At 40.8% G+C, this 20,439-nt stretch overlaps 1 protein-coding gene and 1 pseudogene across 1 annotated transcript; both read right to left on the reverse strand.

Moving 5' to 3' along the window:
* Positions 1 to 274: 274 nt before the first annotated feature.
* On the reverse strand, positions 275 to 11,362 carry LOC108416988 (myosin heavy chain, fast skeletal muscle-like). Its single transcript, XM_037532417.1, has 39 exons — positions 11,150 to 11,362; positions 10,620 to 10,763; positions 10,345 to 10,501; positions 10,140 to 10,167; positions 9,677 to 9,788; positions 9,506 to 9,598; positions 9,348 to 9,411; positions 8,860 to 8,958; positions 8,663 to 8,766; positions 8,438 to 8,576; positions 8,238 to 8,356; positions 8,001 to 8,150; positions 7,735 to 7,905; positions 7,330 to 7,636; positions 7,111 to 7,184; positions 6,917 to 7,004; positions 6,715 to 6,832; positions 6,494 to 6,617; positions 5,860 to 5,996; positions 5,484 to 5,739; positions 5,159 to 5,401; positions 4,854 to 5,030; positions 4,621 to 4,766; positions 4,441 to 4,531; positions 3,947 to 4,336; positions 3,608 to 3,734; positions 3,404 to 3,522; positions 3,089 to 3,285; positions 2,802 to 2,985; positions 2,552 to 2,717; positions 2,319 to 2,443; positions 1,928 to 2,236; positions 1,635 to 1,838; positions 1,421 to 1,546; positions 1,170 to 1,340; positions 982 to 1,086; positions 804 to 899; positions 543 to 674; positions 275 to 399 (listed from the first exon to the last, which is right to left on the reverse strand). The coding sequence occupies exons 1-39, from the start codon at positions 11,348 to 11,350 to the stop codon at positions 379 to 381; spliced, it is 5,814 nt and encodes a 1,937-aa protein (XP_037388314.1). The 5' UTR covers positions 11,351 to 11,362; the 3' UTR covers positions 275 to 378.
* Positions 11,363 to 15,542: 4,180 nt separating this feature from the next.
* LOC108416613 lies at positions 15,543 to 17,746 on the reverse strand (annotated as a pseudogene).
* Between the last annotated feature and the right edge of the window lie 2,693 nt (positions 17,747 to 20,439).

Genomic DNA, 20,439 nt, shown 5'->3' on the forward strand with positions numbered 1-20,439 from the left:
ATGTCATCTTTCCACAAATTTCAGAGGCTGTTTCAGTTACGGTTTGTTTTACAGATAACAATACATGAACTGAAGCCTGACAGTAGTTTTCATTTTAATTCTTTTTAATGCTCCATTGCAAGTGCTCAAGGTGTTTAAGAAATGTGAAATGACACTATACTGACTATACTTTTACCAGCTTACAATCTTTGCTGTTTTCTTTTTGGTACTGAAGATAAGTTTGCATTGTGGGTCAAGTATTTCTGTGAACAGAAAAGTAAAAAAATACAAACACTTGATTGTTTCTGTCAGTTTTATTGAACTAAAGTTTGCATGGACATTAAACAAGAAATACATATTTTATTATTGCTTGTTAGTGTCCCTTGTGGTCTTCACCCTTTATTCTGCCACTTCCTTGCCCTAAAACACATAGACATATTATTAGTAACAGAGTGTATTGCTGATTATTAAAAGTGATCATTTAAAAGAACTGTGATTTATGCCAACAGCAGCTCATGTGTTTCTAAGACTTTCCGTGTTTTTTTTGAATAAGTAGACTTTACCTTTCCAGCATCTCGGCTCCTGGCTCTGAGTTTGTTGACCTGAGACTCAGCAATGTCAGCACGCTCCTGAGCTTCCTCCAGCTCATGCTGCACCTTCCTGAACCTGGACAGGTGAGTGTTTGCCTGCTCCTCCTGTGAGAATGAAGTCAAGTCAGATGGTTTAATGTTGTTTTTATGAGTGAAACATGTTCATCTGCATGGTCTTGTCACTCATTATATTGCACTGCATGTACAATGCAAGACACGTAATGGCACACTTACAGCTTCCTCAGCCTGTCTCTTGTAGGCCTTCACTTTGAGCTGCAGCTTGTCCACCAGATCCTGCAGTCTGTTTACATTCTTCTTGTCTTCTTCAGTCTGCAAAGGTTCTGTTGTAGGGTTTGCTTGGTCTAGTAGATATTGTTTTTATAGTGTGTATGTTACTCAGTTAGTGCTTTACCTGGTAGGTGAGTTCTTTCACTCTCCTCTCATATTTGCGAACTCCTTTAACAGCATCAGCGCCGCGTCTCTGCTCACCTTCAACCTCAGTCTCCAGCTCACGCACCTAGAATACAATGTTTTATGTGTCAAATTTAAACAAAATAATGTATTCTTTTCTATTTCCACTGGATAAAGAGTGCGGCATACCCTAGACTCCAGTTTCTGAAGCTGTTTCTTTCCACCCTTCATGGCAAGGCTCTCAGCCTCATCCAGGCGATGCTGTAGATCTTTGACTGTAACCTCAAGGTTCTTCTTCATCCTCTCCAGGTGAGCACTGGTGTCCTGTTCTTTCTTCAGCTCCTCTGCCATCATGGCAGCCTATAATATAAACCATGAAATCAATTTCCTTTTTTCCGTTATAGAAGACACATGTAAAATCTGTGCAGTTAATCACTCACATCAGTGATAGCCTTCTTGGCCTTCTCTTCAGCATTTCTCGCCTCCTGAACTGTATCATCCACCTCACCTTGAATCTGCACCAAATCAGCCTCAAGCTTCTTCTTGGTGTTGATTAGACTGGTATTCTGTTAAAAGGAACAACAGTCAAGCCCTTAAGGTGATTTGGCAAGGAAGTTGAAAGGAACAGCAAACTAATGAGCTGGTAGAACATACCTGAGAGTGCAGTAATGCCACGCGCTCACTGACATCAACAAGCTCTTGTTCAGCCACTTTGCGGCCTCTCTCTGTCTGCTCCAGTGCAGCTCTCAGCTCCTCAATCTCTGCCAGCATCAGGTTATTCCTGCGCTCCACCATGGCAAACTGCTCCTTCATTTCTTCCTGTCCTCTTATAGCCTCATCAAGGTGCAGTTGGGCATCCTTATGGAAAATGAATTACAGTTATTCAGTGTCTAGGTGACTAGGATTAGGATGTTAGAAAGGAAGTATAAATTGAAGTGAGAAAATACCTTGAGCTGTCCTTGAACATTTCTGAGCTGCTTCTGTGCCTCTGCAGCCTGACGGTTTGCATGGCTCAGCTGAATCTCCATCTCATTGAGATCTCCTTCCATTTTCTTCTTGACTCTCAGAGCATCATTTCTGCTCCTGATCTCAGAGTCCAGAGTGCTCTGCATGGACTCGATCACTCTCTGACTGTTCCTCTTGATCTGCTCCATCTCCTCATCCTTCTCAGCAAGCTTCCTGTCAATCTCACTCTTTACTTGGGTGAGCTCAAGCTGGATACGAAGAATCTTGGATTCTTCATGTTCAAGTGTGCCCTGAAAAATAACATTAAATATTAAACCGTTTCTTGCAAACCAGTTATACCTGTACATTTACTTACGTCACGTATCGTGTTACCTCGGCTTCTTCAAGAGCTGTCTGGATTTCTGATTTCTCAGTCTCCACTGTTTTCTTTGCCTTCTCCAGTTCATGGATGGTCTTTCCAGTCTCACCAATCTGTTCAGTCAGGTCAGAAATCTCCTCTGAAATGAGAAATGAGAGTAGTAATTGCTTTTTGTTTGTCTTAATTTATTGTTTAAAAATATTTCTATTAACATTTGTATGTGCCTGTTAATTTCTAAGTCACATACGCTGCAGATTCTTGTTCTCTCTCTTCAGGGTCTCCAGCTGGTCAAGAGCTTCCTCATATGAGTTCTTCATCTTAAAGAGTTCAGTGCTGAGAGAGCGAGCCTCTTTCTGAGCTCCCTCTAGCTCAGCCTGACCTTCTTCATACTTCTGCTTCCATTCTGCCAAAACCTAGAAGGTAAAATTACATTTGTATTCAGACAGACAGATTTTGGTGCATTTTCATTGTTCAGTTTTAGCCAACAAGCCCTTTACCTTGTCAAAGTTCCTTTGCTTCTTGTCAAGATTGGCAGCCAGAGCATTGGCTCTCTCAACATCAATCATGAGGTCCTCCACTTCACCGTGAAGTCTCTGTTTGGTCTTCTCCAGAGAGGCACACTTGGAATTTACAGCTTCAATCGATTCCTCAGCATCTTGTAGACGCTGGGCAAGCTTTTTCCTGAGAAGGTCAAATTTTGTAATGTGACATGTTTATCTAGCAACTGCGTCTTTGTGTTGAAAATGAGGAACTGTTTACTTGTTACAATTCAGCATTTACTAACTTGGCCTCTTCAAGCTCCTCAGTACGCTGGATGGCATCTGTCTCATATTTGCTTCTCCACTGAGCCACTTCACTGTTGGCCTTGGACATTCCACGCTGCAGCTCAGCCTTGGCCTCCTGCTCTTCCTCAAACTGCTCTCTGAGCAAGTCACAGTCATGACGAGCTGATTGGACAGCATGAGCCAGAGCGTTCTTTGCCTAAAATGAAACACACACTTTTTTGAAACGGTGCTTGTTGTTTTAACTTGGTGTTGCTGAACTATAATACAAATGTGAAACAATTAAAATTATGTCAAATACTGCATTTTAATAGTACCTTGACTTCCTCCTCAATTTGTCTTTTGAGTTCTTCAATCTGCTGTGTGTAAGCTTGTTTTCCTCTGGTCAGCTGAGAAACAAGTGCTTCCTTCTCCTCCAGCTGACGGGTAAATTCACCTTGGAAAAGTTTAAGGAAATTAGATTATAAAAGTGAAGCAAATTTTCAATAATTTTAATTGCTTACTTGTTTTGCCTTAGTTACCATTCTCAGTCTGTAGTCTTGCTCTTTGTGCACTCAAGTCATTCAGTTGACGAACATGTTCATCATTTTTAGCTTTGAATTCGCTGAGCTGATCCTCAAGAGTCCGACACATCTTCTCTAGATTTGCCTAGAAATATATACTCAGTGAAAATAATTGAAATGAAGAAGGATGCTGACACATTTTAATTATATCCCGTATGGAATGCAGTATATAATCTTTCAAGCACATTTCATCCACCTTAGCTGAGCTTTAATGTGCATAAAACAGAACATGAAGTAACTAAACATCCTACATTGTTTTCTATGCAAACTGTATTTTTCCTCTCAATGTTAGCACACCTTTGCTTTTGCCACAGCCTCCATGTTACTGGACAGGTCATCTATCTCCATCTTGTATTCACTCTTCTCCTTCTCCAGCTTCTGTTTGACCCTTTGAAGGTTGTCGATCTGCTCTCCAAGCTCAGCAACACTGTCAGCTTGTTTCTTGCGAAGGGCAGCAGCTGTGGCTTCATGCTGCAGAGTGGACTCTTCCAGATCACGCCGCAGCTTCTGGAACTCGGCTTCACGCTTCTTATTCATCTCTATCTGAGCAGCTGTGGCTCCACCAGCCTCTTCAAGCCTTTCACTGATCTCTTCAAGTTCCCTGGAGAGATCGGCTCTCTGCTTCTCAACTTTAGCACGAGCTGCACGCTCAGCCTCAATTTCCTCTTCTAGCTCTTCAATACGAGCCTGAAAGAAAGATTTTCAGTCATTAGATATATGTGTTAGATGTATAAATAGATTACATTAAATGTAGCTTAATTGAATGTTACATTTCCACAGAGACGAATTACCTGGAGCTCCTTAATCTTCTTCTGAAGCTGAGCACCCAAGGATTGTTCATCTTCAATTCTGCTCAGAAGTTGGCTGATTTCAAAGTCTTTCCTGTCATGAAAATGGCATAGAATACATCCTTATTTCATCTCATTTGAACAAATGAATTATTTTTTATCTACACTGTATGGCGCATATACTTTTTGATCTTCTCTTCAGATTGTTGCTTTTCATTCTCCAGGTCCATTATGGACTCCTGTGCCAGTTTCAAGTCACCCTCAAGCTTCCTCTTGGCTCTTTCAAGGTCCATGCGGAGTTTTTTCTCTTGCTCCAATGAACCTTCAAGCTATAATTCATGGAAAGCAGAGATTCTTAGGAAGGCACAGAAGGACTGTAGAGTACATTTATTGTATATATTGTTGTTTGATCTTACATCATCCACTTGTTGTTCAAGCTTTGTCTTAGATTTGGTCAGAGTGTTGACTTTGTCTTCCTCTGCCTGGAGATCATCAAGAGTTTGCTGGTGTGCCTCTTGGAGGGCTTTCTTCTCCTTGGTAAGCTTGGCAATGCTCTCATCCTGAGAGGCCATCTCCTCAGTCAAGTTTTTCACCTGTGTGAAAACATTTTGAAACGGTATATTATCATTAATTTATGAATATTGCTTTCTCACATGATATAAACCTTGCACGTCTAATCTTCCACAGTCTTTAACTGCACTTATATGTATAAACTATTAACCTTGTTCTCAGTGGCATGTTTCTCCTTCTCCACTTTAGCCAAGGTGAGTTCCAGATCATCAATGTCCTTCTTCAGCTCAGAGCACTCATCCTCCAGTTTCCTCTTCTTAGCGGTCAGCTCAGCATTGATTTCCTCCTCATCCTCCAGTCTCTCATTTGTCTCTTTGAGTTTGGCCTCAAGCTGGATCTTGCTCTTAATGAGGCCCTCACACCTTTCCTCAGCATCAGCCAGATTCTCTGTTTCCTGTGAGTTATTAGGATTTTTTAAAACATTTTTAAGATTATCCCATGTCTTGGAATGTGCAAACTTCATTGTAAAGACTTACAGATGTTACTGCCAGTTGCAGGTCATTTTTCTCCTGAAGAAGTGACACCATCTTCTCTTCAAGGTCTTTCTTCTTGGCCAGTGCTTTTGCCAGATCTTCCTTCATTTTCTCATAGTTCTCTTTCATGGCAGCCATTTCTTTTTCTGTTTCTGCGCTCTTCAGAAGAGGCTTGATCTTGAAGTACAGCTTCATCCATGGCCAGTGTTTCACATTCATGAATGAGCGGATGTTGTATTGAATGCTATAGATGGACTCCCTAGAATGAAGATGGTTCAGTTCTTCATGCTGCATTTTCAATTTTAAGATTATATCTTGATTATTCATGTGTGTTTAAATATTCATGTGATGTCTGTCTGCTTTATTAATCTAAAAATACCTCCTCTCCATCATCTTGACAAACTCTCTCCTCATAAGGAAGCCACGACACAATGCTTGAGTCATTGTCACCAGAGTTGCTAGTTTTTCATCTCGCATCTCCTCAAGGGTACCAAGTAGACCAGCTTTGAAGAAGACCTAAACAGACATTTTATAAAGTTACTGACCCAGCTTTTACTGTGTACCTACAAAGTGTGTTTAACATATATTTACACACTTGTAGAATTTAGCTCACATTTGCTGTTATAAAGCATTCTGTATTAGTAAGGGACCTCGTTCATTCATGCTTGTCCTGCTCCACCAAGAAACTTTAAAATGTCATCTAATTCACCACAGATATTTATATTCTCTGTGTATTTTTCCATGGACTAGTGACCTATCTAAGGTGTATCCTGCCTTCTGCCCAATGACCACTCAGATTGGCTTCATGCCCCCCCACCGTCGACCCGGAAACATAAGCAGTTTAGAAAGTAACAGACAGGTACCATGTTTCACCATTGCAGACATTGACACAGATTTTATATTTTAGTTAAGTAGTCGGTCATTAATATACATGAAATAAATTTTAGACTTCCAATATGCTATATTACCATGTTATGAAAATAATTTGAGCTACCATTAATAGTAACACTGACCTTGGTGTGCCCAAACTTGTACTGGGTGTGGTCCACATCAATGGAGCCCAAGAGTTTCTCTGAGGCTTTTTTATTGTCAATGAACTGTCCCTCTGGGATGACACTGGCATTCAAGACTTTGTATCTGTTTTCACAATTGTGATTCAGTCAATGTGGCAAATTAGTAACTGTAACTTTTGTAACTGTTTTATATTTTTAAATGTGACGACTATGAAAGCGACCTTTGCTTGAAGTCACCGTAGAGGATTCTGCTGGGGAATCCCTTTCTGCAGATTCTGATACCCTCCAGCACACCATTACACCTCAGCTGGTGGATAACTAGGAAATTCTCCATCAAACCTAAAGGTATAGGAGTAATGATGCCATGTATATTTTGAATTTTGAATATATTTTCACAATATACACGTTATGAAGAGCACCTACCTGGAGTCTTGGACTCATTAGGAATCAAGCAGCGGACAAAGTGAGGGTGAGTGCTCCTCAAGTTGGTCATCAGCTTGGCCAAGTTCTCCTGTGGATTTTGTGTCATGACAGTGTCTGTTAACTAAGGTCATGCAGACTGGCACATGCATCCTCTTCTAATATTCATATCTTATTTCAGTATAAAAGTGTTTTACCCTGAACAGAGCAGACACAGTCTGGAAGGAACCGCCCTTCTTTTTCCCACCCTTCTTACCTTTTCCACCAGCATCTATTAAAAAAAATGTAATTAATCTGTATGATAGTGTAGTTACTGCTGCAGATTTAATAAATCTTTGTAATGATTTCCATTAGTTCTCAAAAATTATGTATAAGTAGATTTTTTTAAGCATGTATAAGTTTTTTTGTCTCCTTACCATCAGCAGCAGCGTGACCTGCATACAGGTGGGACATAAGTTTGTTTGCTGACTTCTGGTACAGCTGAACAACAGAGTCATTCAGGGGGTCTTTGTTCTTGTCCAGCCAGCCAACAATGTTGTAATCTACAGTGCCAGCATAGTGTACAAGAGAGAAATGGGCTTCTGCTTTGCCCTTGGCAGGCTTCGGCTTCTGGAAGGCGCTGCTCTTGCCAAGATGCTGATCATGCAGCTTGTTCTTGAAGGAAGTATCTGTTGCCTTGGGAAACATGCACTCCTCTTCAAGGATGGAGAAGATGCCCATTGGCTAATTATGACAGATTTAGACAGGGGAGTTACATGAGAGCACCTTTGTAAAGATAGTGTTTGTTCTTTGAAAGTGGCTGTTGGTTCTAAGCAGATTACCTTCTCAATAAGCTCAATGCAGGCAGCCAGGTCCATACCAAAGTCAATGAACTCCCATTCAATCCCTTCTTTCTTGTACTCCTCTTGTTCCAGCACAAACATGTGGTGGTTGAAGAACTGTTGCAGTTTCTCATTTGTGAAGTTGATGCACAGCTGCTCCAAGCTGTTGAACTGTATTTCAAAAGAACCATGTTCATAGAATATATTGTTTAATTTATAATTTGTGTCACTTGACTATGACTGAACTATAAATATTTTGTATTTACATCAAAGATCTCAAATCCAGCGATGTCCAGCACACCAATGAAGAACTGCCTCTGCTGTTTTGTGTCCAACATCTCATTGATACGAACGACCATCCACAAGAACATTTTCTCATAGATGGACTTGCAAAGAGCCATTGTTGAATTGTTGACCTGTAGAGTTCAAAAGTATTCTTTGTTACTTCGTAGGTATTTGAAAAAAAACTTTATTCTTGTTTTGGTCAAATAATAGCACATTACCTGAGGTACAGTCTGGCCTTTGGTCACAAACTCGTTTCCGACCTTGACTCTGGGGTAGCACAAAGCTTTCAGCATGTCAGCTGAGTTCAAGCCCAGAAGGTAGGCGATTTTATCAGCCACTGAAGATAAATGTTAAAATGTTTCTTGTTAGGAATTGATGCAAATGCTTCTAATTAAGCCAAATTTATCTTGTGATTTACCCTCAGTGCCGTCAGGCTCAGCCTGCTCCTCTCTCTGCTTCTGCTTGAACTTCATGTTGCCGTGATGCACCACAGCACCAGTCAGTTTGTAGATGTTAATTTTCTCATCAGCAGTGAAGCCCAGAATGTCAATAGCAGTCTGTGTATGGTGAAACAGATTTGATGGACCAGAATGAGGCATATTTTTAAAAAAAAACATCTGAAGTTCAGTGAAGTTGTACTTACATCTGTGGCAATGAATTCTTCCACATCGTTGATGCTCTTAACTGTGATTTCACCCTGGCTGATCATATGGTAGTCATAGGGGTTGGTGGTGATGAGCAGTGCCTCTGTGTGAAAGACAAAATAAAGTCTTTAGACCAGATCAGTTCTACAACTAAACTAAGAAGAAATGGTAGCAATAAGACTTTTAGGTTCCGTACCAAGCAACTCTGGCTTGTGTCCAGTCATGAGCTGGTAGAAGATGTGGTAGCTCCTCTCAGCAGACAGCTGGAAAGTGACTCTTGACTTTTCCAGTAGATCTGTCAAAATGTTGATATTAGTAATAGTTGCATTTACTAACATGATCTGTGCCTTCATTGTTTCAGTTAGATTTTTAATCTAATGTTCTTGAACAGAAGAGAGTAAAGTGGTGCAGTGTTGCCGAGTTAATGAACAACAAACAAGTGCAGACTGTGCAGTGTTTGCTTGCTGCATTGGGCACATAGCAGGTACCCCTTTTTTTAAAGTAATAATAGCCCCCCACAGTTTTGTAGGTAACATGTTCCGTCGTTTTCCAGTACAGATTCTTATTCTGTTATACACATATCTCATGTTTATTGTATTAACACATGACATCATTGAGGGAGGACAGTATGATTTACAGAATAATAAAATAAATGAATGAAATTCTCTAAGGACAGAAACTTACAGGTTTCAATATCAGCTGATGCCAGCTTGCCAGTTTGTCCAAAATGAATTCTGATGAATTTGCCCTGGAAATTCATAGAATTTTTTAATTGGTTCTGTATTTTTTTGTATTTTTCATTATGCTGTATGCAGAGTTTGAACTTGTTTGTATGTACTTACAAAACGAGAAGAGTTGTCATTCCTGATAGTCTTGGCATTACCATAAGCTTCCAGGAGGGGGTTGGCTGCAATGATTTGGTCCTCCAGCGAACCCTAGATGTGATAACAGACATTTTAGTAAGGAGTTCACTCACAAGTGTTCTGAAAATCCTACAATAGTGATTTATTTACCTGCATTTTGCCAGGAACAGGCTCTGCCTTCTTCTGTCCAGTCATTGCAATTATGGCAAAGTACTGGATGACACGTTTGGTGTTCACAGTCTTTCCTGCACCAGATTCTCCACTGAGAATAGAAGTGAACAATATTAAGTTTTAATAATAATGCGCTTTGTTTTCAGAGTATTTTCAGAATTTTAGAAATTACTTAATTTACTGATGTCTTTGAGAGTTTCTGTTATCACTTTATCATGTGGGTCAATCGTCACATCAGAAGCACCTCAAAATGTTAAATGTACTAAATCTGCATATGCACTGAATATGAAAGAGAAGAGTGCTTCTTTAAGAGTGAGCTGTAGTATTTGGCAGATGCTGATCTTAGCTCAGATTGGCACCCAATCATTTGCATTGGTGATATCTTAGAAACAAAGAATGCTAATGTAAAAGCTCCTTCATAGGGATATCAGGTTGCACTTACGTGATCAGGATGGACTGGTTTTCACGATCTAAAGGAAAACATTGCATAGGATAGCATTATATACTATTAAGGATAACATGTCACATTATTCACAATGATCCATTTTTACAGTTTTAACAGTTTTCCGTGCGACTTTACTTCCTTTCTCTTAAGTTGTTTTATTTTTATGTACTGTTTTCCTTTTTTTGTTTGAGGAATATCATACCAGTGAGCATGAACTGATATGCGTTATCAGAGATGGAGAAGATGTGGGGTGGGGCTTCAATTCTCTTTTTGCCTCTGTATCCAGTCACAACAACTGCATCATATACTGGGAGCCACTTGTAGGGGTTCACAGTGACACAGAACAACCCTGAGTAGGTCTGAAGATGTGAATAGAAACATTTCCAGAATTGTAATATAACTCACTTTTTGTGTGTGTGTGTGTGTGTGTGTGTGTGTGTGTGTGTGTGTTTGTGTGTATATATATATATAACTTACATAGATCATCCATGCTGCGTAACGCTCTTTGAGGTTATACAGCACACAGGGCTCGTTCAAGTGGGTCATCATGGCCATGTCTTCAATTTTGTCAAATTTGGGAGGATTCATTGGATAGATATCATCCTCCTTAACTGTGAGGGTCTGTACAAAAACAACTTAGATTAATTTGATTTGTAATTAAATAGAATGTCTGAGAGATACACAGTGCATTGTATGAAGCATTTACATGTACGCCTATGTCCTGGTCTCTTCATGGCCATGATCAGGCTGAAATTCATTGCATTACAATACATTCCCAGACAAACAGTAATTTTACATTTACAGATGAACAATATGATGGATCCATCATTTATGAAACATCACTTATGAAGCAAAAATCTCTTTGTATGTGTTGGATATACTCAGCAGTACCATTAACAAGCAATACAACTTTGAGAACTATGGGCCTCTTGCGTTTTAAGTACTATCTTCTTGAGCACGGTTAGTGAATGAGGCCCTACAACCTTGTCATTGGTCTTTTCACTTACTTTGCCACACAGAGTTTCGACAGTGGCTTTGCCACCCTCTTTACTCTTTAGTGTACCCTTGAGGTACATCTCAGTGGGCTCAGCCACAAAGTATGCTGTTTTAGCATCAAAAGGTTTGCTCTGGGCCTCAATCCTCTCCTTTTCTGACTTGCGGAGGAAGATGGCCGCTGGCCCAAAACATTCCATCTCTCCATCCCCCATGATGGTGTTTTACTGTGAAGACAATTCATATGTTTGTCAGTTTTCTTTAAAAGACTACTTCTGGCTAGTGTAATAAAATCTTACGTAGACCAGCAATGTCATGCACAAGATGTTTGAGTAGAGTGGGGCATATCCTAACACCTAATACATGGATTACTTGTATAGAATAGGCTGCTTGTGTAAAAAGGATTCAACTTTTTTATACAAGCAACCTATGATTTCATGATTTCAACACTTATGAACAATTCAGCGAAACCTACATAGAAGGGGATAAATACAATTATTTCAGTATAGTTCCATGTCAAGGTTTTCATGCATCAACGTAAATGTGGTAAGTGAGCCACTATCATTTTTCACTACAAAGTATAACATCAAATATCAGCACAATGAAACTGTACATATATTGTATTTACATGTTATCATTTTTCTGAAATGTTTCCAGTGAAATTCATTAATATGGGGACATATGGAATTCTCACATTGTATTCTTTGGATGGCTTCGTTGTAGCAACATGTTACCATCACCCCTTCTTGTATAGGCTGCACTGGGTAGCTCTCACTGTATTTAGTTTACTTTATCAGTACAGTGCTATGTTAAAGGGGAATGAAAGTAATGTAGCTGTGAATTCTGTGACTTACACACATCTCACTTGTCATAAAATGCTATGATAAAAAAAAATCTTTTCTAGTGTAACAAAAATATAATTAATCCTGATAAATATCAGTCTCACTGATTTGAAAGGAGATCAGAGATTATGTTACTATCAATACGAGATGACCGAAAGCACATTTTCCTTTAACTTATTTAATTTCATAAAAATATTTGTTACCGCGCTGGGTTATGCCCCATGCCTCACTACTCACACCTTACCTTTTTGTTCCCAAGTGAAGGAAATGGTGAACAGAAAAGGCTGTATATTCTGAAAGAAGAGAACAGTTGAGAAACAAATCAAAACAGAATTGTAATAATATTATTAAAATGATCCAAGAAGACTTTTCTCAGAATTAAATAATTGTAATCAGTTAGTAAGACTCACCTTTGCAGGGTTCCTGGGCTGGCCTCAGTGCTTGGAGGAGCCTCTTATATACGATCATTAGTGTTCACTCAGCAGAACTTTCAGGCTATGTTTGGTCATGGATTCTTGCTTGTGTATTTCCTCCCTAAGTGGCAATGATGATGTTGTGCTCATGTATCATATTATACTGTGAAATACTGGTGTTCTGTAGCAGTCACCGCAACACTTTATTTCATATGTTTTTAGACAGAATAGTTCAGATTCAGGTATTTGATAAAAGAGGTGAAACATTTTCTTCTTTTCTTTGTCTTATTTCAGCATTTTTGTTTGACTAAACTGTCTAATCATTTAAAAAATAATGTTATACATTAATGTAAGCTTGTAAAACAGTAGTAAAAATTGTGCCGTTTCACACAAATCCTAATATACTCTATGATACTTTTCCGCTGTGCATGGTCCATATTTTCATTGAGTTTTATTTTTAAATATGCAAGCTTGGTAATATTAAAATTATTCTAAGATTACAAGAAAAATCTTCTTTTTAAGGGATTTTGGCACTGAAGAAATCTTAGATCAAATTTGGCACTGAAGAAATCTTAGATCAAATTTGGAGAAGCTGTGTGATGTCACTGGAGTTCTGTTGCAGAGTCACGTCAACCTTTTCATGATATAAAAAATAAATTGCACTCATCATTTGATGCAGAATTTTTATTGCTCTTTAAGCTGTCAGTCCCTGACCTTTGAAGTCTTGCATGTCTGTATGTGTGAATGGCATTTTTCATTAAAAAAACAGGTAACAGTAAGTCTTTAAAGCAAGTAGCTGAACTTGTATTTTAATTTAGTGTTTAAAAACTTGTTTTGCCTTCTGCTCCCTCCTCTGTGTTTACCAAAACAGAATATCAATAGGTTCTGTATTTTCAGTGTTTTGAATATACATTTACCTATTTCTGTCATCCAAAGCTAACTGAGCTAGACAAGAGGTCTGACCAAACAGAGTGCTGTCTTTTGGAAAGCATCGTATTCATTACTATTATTAGTATTATAAAACCAAAGATTTATTACTAGTAGCAGATTATAACCCTTATTTCCAGAAGAAAGATAATATGTCCTTGGCAAATGATTAGTATGCAGTAAAAGTTCAGAGTCTGCTGCTTGGGACAAACTGGAATCATAACCTGAAATTCTGAAACACTATATCTCAGTTTAAGAAGCTCATTTGGATTTAATGCAGATATAGAAACAGAGCCATGCTCTCAGAGGTCAAGAATTGTAGTCCATATCTGAAGGCAGGATAAAGGAGTTTAGCCAGACTCCCTAAGAGTTTCCCAGATGCTCCACAACATCAGTTTCTGAAGTAAGTCTGTGCATGTTTTTCTGTAATATCACACCTTTTCTCTTTATTGTAGATTAGAAGTATTCAGAGAAAGGCTGTGTACGTAAATGGGCAGTTATAAGCTTTACATGTTATCGTGCATGCATCATACCACTTTTTCCACAGTATCTGAAGCTGCTGCATTATGTTAATCATTCTAATCTGATAAGTGTTTAAATGTGAATTGAACTGTATTTCAGACGCTTTTTCTAAATGTTTATATTTGGCTTTAATGTTATGTGTTTACGTTATAAATATAGTGGTTTCCAATTAGAATATATATTGTGTGTAAACTTTTTAGGTTTTTTAAGTAAGATTGCCTGCGACTACAAGTCTTCTCAAGTTTTATGTGCATAGGTTATATTAAAATACAGTTGTTTAGATAACACAATTAATCACACTGAAGTGTCCTACTGATGACTTTCTGTGTTTCAAATATCAGTCTTAATGGTCAGATACATGAGAGTCTTAAACTGCACTCCATAGCTGAGATCCTTCAGCTCTGAGCATGAACACTTGCTTTATTTTTAGAGCCACACATTTTTTTAAACGTGGCTATGCTACTGTTCCTTTAAACTTATCGTGTTTGTCGGCTGTCTGCTGTTCTCCTTGGATATTTGTTCGGTGAGATGCGATATTGTAATGAACAGCTGAAATGATGTTTAACTTAAACATCTAAGTTAAGTATCAGAATTTCAGGTAGAAATTTAGACAGATAATTGTGTTTTCTTGTTCTATCTTTACATCTCTTTGCTGCCGTGACTTGTCTTGCTGCACCTCTCGAGATAAGTGCTGTCCTATTGCTTATCAGAATACATTCTAGGTCTGAATAACATGCGTAGATGATTCGTTTAAGCTGCAGAAGTTACACAGATTGTGTAGATTTTTTTTAGTGGTGTTTAGTTGAAGTGATTGTAATGGCCATGTCAAAAGCTTTTTCTTTTGGTCCACATTACCACATATGTTTTGAATCAGTGCCTTATTAGAAGATCCAAATAAGGCCACGTTTTAGCAGGCAGATTTTAATTTAAAATCTCATGGTATGTCATGAAATCTTGTACCTTAACAAGTTTCTCATAGATCTTCTACCATATTTAACAATGGGGATGAGGCTCCTTTCCGTATAACCATCTTTCATTTTATGCCAAGCCCATTTTGAATATATCTTGGCAATAAGATATATTTTCTGACTTGACGTGGTTACAGTAAACAGCTAAGGGCTTCTTTACATAGTTCGCTGAGGATCTGAGAATGAAAGTAATTGATGCCATCAAAGCAGTGCAAAGCTGTGAAAATATTTCAAAGCATTTCTTGCTCACAATTTTCTCTGCTACTGTCTTCTGAAACTTTGATCCTTGGAGAATTTGTTTTCTCTCTACTTTTATCCACTGTGCACTAGACTTGCGTCTTTTTGTTTTGTACTAATTGTTGCCCTGCAAGCGAATATAGAGATGAGCTTTTTTTTAATGCCATTATTATTATAAAATTCAAATGATGAAAAAGAAGTGAATAAATTATGAAAATCAACTCATGTTTTGTCATTTGTGTATTCTCTAATCATTTTAATTTAAATCAAAATAGTTCTGTTAGTTCTCACTGTTGAATTCCATAGAATTCTTCAGTCTTCTTCTGAAGCTGAGAATCCATCTTCTCAGTCAGAGTTGCAAGGTTTGTATTTAAGGGGTATTTAAGTAGTTTGCCCTAAGACACATAGAAATATTATTAGTAACAGAGTGTATTGCTGATTATTAAAAGTGATCATTTAAAAGGACTGTGATTTATGCCAACAGCAGCTCATGTGTTTCTAAGACTTTCCGTGTTTGTTTGAATAAGACTTTACCTTTCCAGCATCTCGGCTCCTGGCTCTCAGCTTGTTGACCTGAGACTCAGCAATGTCAGCACGCTCCTGAGCTTCCTCCAGCTCATGCTGCACCTTCCTGAACCTGGACAGGTGAGTGTTTGCCTGCTCCTCCTATGAGAATGAAGTCAAGTCAGATGGTTTAATGTTGTTTTTATGAGTGAAACATGTTCATCTGCATGGTCTTGTCATTATATTGCACTGCATGTACAATGCAAGACACGTAATGGCACACTTACAGCTTCCTCAGCCTGTCTCTTATAGGCCTTCACTTTGAGCTGCAGCTTGTCCACCAGATCCTGCAGTCTGTTTACATTCTTCTTGTCTTCTTCAGTCTGCAAAGGTTCTGTTGTAGGGTTTGCTTGGTCTAGTAGATATAGTTTTTATAGTGTGTATGTTACTCAGTTAGTTCTTTACCTGGTAGGTGAGTTCTTTCACTCTCCTCTCATATTTGCGAACTCCTTTCACAGCATCAGCGCCGCGTCTCTGCTCACCTTCAACCTCAGCCTCCAGCTCACGCACCTAGAGCACAATGTTTTATGTGTCAAATTTAAACAAAATAATGTATTCTTTTCTATTTCCACTGGATAAAGAGTGCGGCATACCCTAGACTCCAGTTTCTGAAGCTGTTTCTTTCCACCCTTCATGGCAAGGCTCTCAGCCTCATCCAGGCGATGCTGTAGATCTTTGACCAGTAACCTCAAGGTTCTTCTTCATCCTCTCCAGGTGAGCACTGGTGTCTTGTTCTTTCTTCAGCTCCTCTGCCATCATGGCAGCCTATAATATAAACCATGAAATCAATTTCCTTTTTTCCGTTTTAGAAGACACATGTAAAATCTGTGCAGTTAAACACTCACATCAGTGATAGCCTTCTTGGCCTTCTCTTCAGCATTTCTCGCCTCCTGAACTGTATCATCCACCTCACCTTGAATCTGCACCAGATCAGCCTCAAGCTTCTTCTTGGTGTTGATTAGACTGGTATTCTGTTAAAAGGAATTACAGTCAAGCCCTTAAGGTGATTTAGCAAGGAAGTTGAAAGGAACAGCAAACTTATGAGCTGGTAGAACATACCTGAGAGTGCAGTAATGCCACACGCTCACTGGCATCAACCAGCTCTTGTTCAGCCAATTTGCGGCCTCTCTCTGTCTGCTCCAGTGCAGCTCTCAGCTCCTCAATCTCTGCCAGCATCAGGTTATTCCTGCGCTCCACCATGGCAACCTGCTCCTTCATTTCTTCCTGTCCTCTTATTGCCTCATCAAGGTGAAGTTGGGCATCCTTTTGGATAATGAATTACAGTTATTCAGTGTCTCAGTGACTTGGATTAGGATGTTAGAAAGGAAGTATAAACTGAAGTGAGAAAATACCTTGAGCTGTCCTTGAACATTTCTGAGCTGCTTCTGTGCCTCTGCAGCCTGATGGTTTGCATGGCTCAGCTGAATCTCCATCTCATTGAGATCTCCTTCCATTTTCTTCTTGACTCTCAGAGCATCATTTCTGCTCCTGATCTCAGAGTCCAGAGTGCTCTGCATGGACTCGATCACCCTCTGACTGTTCCTCTTAATCTGCTCCATCTCTTCATCCTTCTCAGCAAGCTTCCTGTCAATCTCACTCTTTACCTGGTTGAGCTCGAGTTGGATACGAAGAATCTTGGATTCTTCATGTTCAAGTGTGCCCTGAAAAATAACGTTAAATATTAAACTGTTTCCTGCAAACCAGTTATACCTTTACATTTACTTACGTCACGTGTCGTGTTACCTCGGCTTCTTCAAGAGCTGTCTGGATTTCTGATTTCTCAGTCTCCACTGTTTTCTTTGCCTTCTCCAGTTCATGGATGGTCTTTCCAGTCTCACCAATCTGTTCAGTCAGGTCAGAAATCTCCTCTGAAATGAGAAATGAGAGTAGTAATTGCTTTTTGTTTGTCTTAATTTATTGTTTAAAAATATTTCTATTAACATTTGTATGTGCCTGTTAATTTCTAAGTCACATACGCTGCAGATTCTTGTTCTCTCTCTTCAGGGTCTCCAGCTGGTCAAGAGCTTCCTCATATGAGTTCTTCATCTTAAAGAGTTCAGTGCTGAGAGAGCGAGCCTCTTTCTGAGCTCCCTCCAGCTCAGCCTGACCTTCTTCATACTTCTGCTTCCATTCTGCCAAAACCTAGAAGGTAAAATTGTCTGCTCCAGTGCAGCTCTCAGCTCCGTAGTTTTTTCATCCTTTGTTCCTGGTATCGACTTCCATAGTATCCACTGTGCAACTATCCTGCGTTTCCCTCAGCAAATGCACATTTCTAGTTTTGGTTATTTTTTGCAGTTTTTTTGCCATTTAACTAGTCCTGGAGTTTTCGAGTTATCGACACCGTTCCAACTCCAGATCATCCAGCCTGATTGTGTGATGTGTGCTTGTATACAGCTTTTTGATCGGATGTACGGATCCGAACAGCGGCCCAAAATGTCGGAATTTTGGCACCAAGATAGCGCTAAATATTTAAGGTGGAACTTCAATTATAGGTGGACCTAGCATAACAATACATTTAAGGTGGAACTTCAATTATCATTATCATCATCACTGACCGCCCCTCCCATTGATCCACCACCAATGGGAGGGGCAGTAGTAGGGGTTCGGTGCATTGTGGATCGGGCGGTGTCTGAAGGCGTGGGCCTTGGCGTTCTGATCCTTGGTTGCTGAAACTGGCTTTTGGAACTTGGAACGTTAACTCACTGGTGGGGAAAGAGCCTGAGTTGGTGCGCGAGGTTGAGAGATACCAGCTAGATATAGTCGGGCTCACCTCAACACACAGCTTGGGCTCTGGGTCCAATCTCCTTGAGAGGGGCTGGGCTTTATTCTTTTCTGGAGTTGCCCATGGTGAGAGGCGGCGGGGAGGTGTGGGCTTTCTCATAGCCCCTCGCCTGTATGTTGGGGTTTTCTCCGGTGGACGAGAGGGTAGCTTCCCTACGCGCTTCCCTACGCCTTCGGGTTGGGGAACGGGTCCTGACTGCTGTCTGTGCTTATGCACCGAACAGCAGTTCAGAGTACCCAGCCTTCTTAGAGTCCTTGGGAAGGGTGCTTGAAAGTGCTCCTCCTGGAGACTCTTTTGTCCTACTGGGGGATTCAACGCTCACGTGGGCAACGACAGTGAGACCTGGAGGGGTGTGATTGGGAGGATTGGCCTCTCTGATCTGAACCCGAGTGGTGTTCAGTTTTTGGACTTCTGTGCAAACCACACTTTGTCCATCATGAACACCATGTTTGAACACAAGGATGTCCATAAGTGCACGTGGCACCAGGACACCCTAGGCCGCAGTTTAATGATTGACTTTGTAGTCGTGTCATCGGACTTGCGGCCATGTGTTTTGGACACTCGGGTAAAGAGAGGAGCTGAGCTGTCAACTGATCACCACCTGGTGGTGAGTTGGATCAGGTGGTGGGGGAAGATGCCGGTCAGATCAGGCAAGCCCAATCGTATTGTGAGGGTTTGCTGGGAATGTCTGGCAGAAGAACCTGTCAGATTGACCTTCAACTCACACCTCCGTCAGAACTTTGACCAGATATCGGGGGAGGTGAGGGACATAGGCTCAGAACGGGCCATGTTCCGCTCCTCCATTATTGAAGTGGCTGACTGTAGCTGTGGCCACAAGGTAGTTGGTGCCTGTCGGGGCAGTAATCCTCGAACCCGGTGGTGGACACCTCAGATGAGAGACGCCATCAAGCTGAAGAAGGAGTCCTACAAGGCATGGTTGGCCTGTAGGACACCAGAGGCAGCTGGCAGGTATCGACAGGCCAAGCGATCTGCGGCTTCAGTAGTCGCCAAGGCAAAAACCCGTGTATGGGAGGAGTTTGGTGAGGCCTTGGAAAGTGACTTTAAGTCAGCTCCGAAAAGATTCTGGCAAACCGTCAGGTGACTCAGAAGGGGAAAGCAGTGTGCCACTAGCACTGTATATAGTGGAGATGGTGTGCTGCTGACTTCGACTGAAGACGTCATTGGGCGGTGGAATGAATACTTTGAGGACCTTCTCAATCCCACCGACACATTCTCCAGTGAGGAGGCTGAGTCTGGGGACATGGGAATAGGCTTGTCCATTACTGAAGCCGAAGTCGCTAAGGTAGTTAAGAAGCTCCTTGGTGGCAAGGCTCCAGGGGTGAATGAGATCCGCCCTGAGTTCCTCAAGGCTCTGGATGTTGTGGGGCTGTCTGGGCTGACACGCCTTTTCAACATTGTGTGGACATCGGGGGCGGTGCCACTGGATTGGCAGACTGGAGTGGTGGTGCCTCTTTTTAAAAAAGGGGACCGGAGGGTGTGTTCCAACTAATCACACTCCTCAGCCTCCCTGGTAAGGTCCATGCAGGGGTACTGGAGAAGAGAGTCCGGCTTATAGTCAAACCTCGGATCCAGGAGGAGCAGTGCGGGTTCCGCCCTGGTCGTGGAACACTGGACCAACTCTTCACCCTTTCCAGGATTCTGGAGGGTTCATGGGAGTTTGCCCAACCAGTCCACATGTGCTTTGTGGATCTGGAGAATGCATTCGACTGTGTTCCCCGGTGTATTCTGTGGGAGGTGCTTCGGGAGTACGGGGTACATGGCTCTTTGCTACGAGCCATTCAGGCCCTGTACAAACAAAGCTGGAGTTAGGTTTGCATAGCCAGCAGTAAGTCAGACTCGTTCCCAGTGAGAGTTGGACTCCATTAGGGCTGCCCTTTGTCACCGATTCTATTCATAATTTTTATGGATAGAATTTCTAGGCGCAGTCAGGGGATGGAGGGTGTCCGGTTTGGTGACCTCAGGGTTACATCGCTGCTGTTTGCAGATGATGTGGTCCTATTGGGGACATCAGGACGTGAACTTCAGCTT

This window comes from Pygocentrus nattereri, chromosome 21, assembly GCF_015220715.1.
Source record: "Pygocentrus nattereri isolate fPygNat1 chromosome 21, fPygNat1.pri, whole genome shotgun sequence".
Lineage (NCBI taxonomy): Eukaryota > Metazoa > Chordata > Actinopteri > Characiformes > Serrasalmidae > Pygocentrus > Pygocentrus nattereri.

Bases quoted from the DNA above. Each gene is read 5' to 3' on its own strand.
- LOC108416988 (XM_037532417.1), bottom strand. From the start codon at position 11,350: ATGGGGGATGGAGAGATGGAATGTTTTGGGCCAGCGGCCATCTTCCTC. The intron at 8,767-8,859 runs GTACGGAACCTA...TCTTTCACACAG, and splicing joins ACACAAGCCAGAGTTGCTTG to AGGCACTGCTCATCACCACC. The intron at 400-542 runs GTAAAGTCTACT...TATGTGTTTTAG, and splicing joins GGAGCCGAGATGCTGGAAAG to GGCAAGGAAGTGGCAGAATA.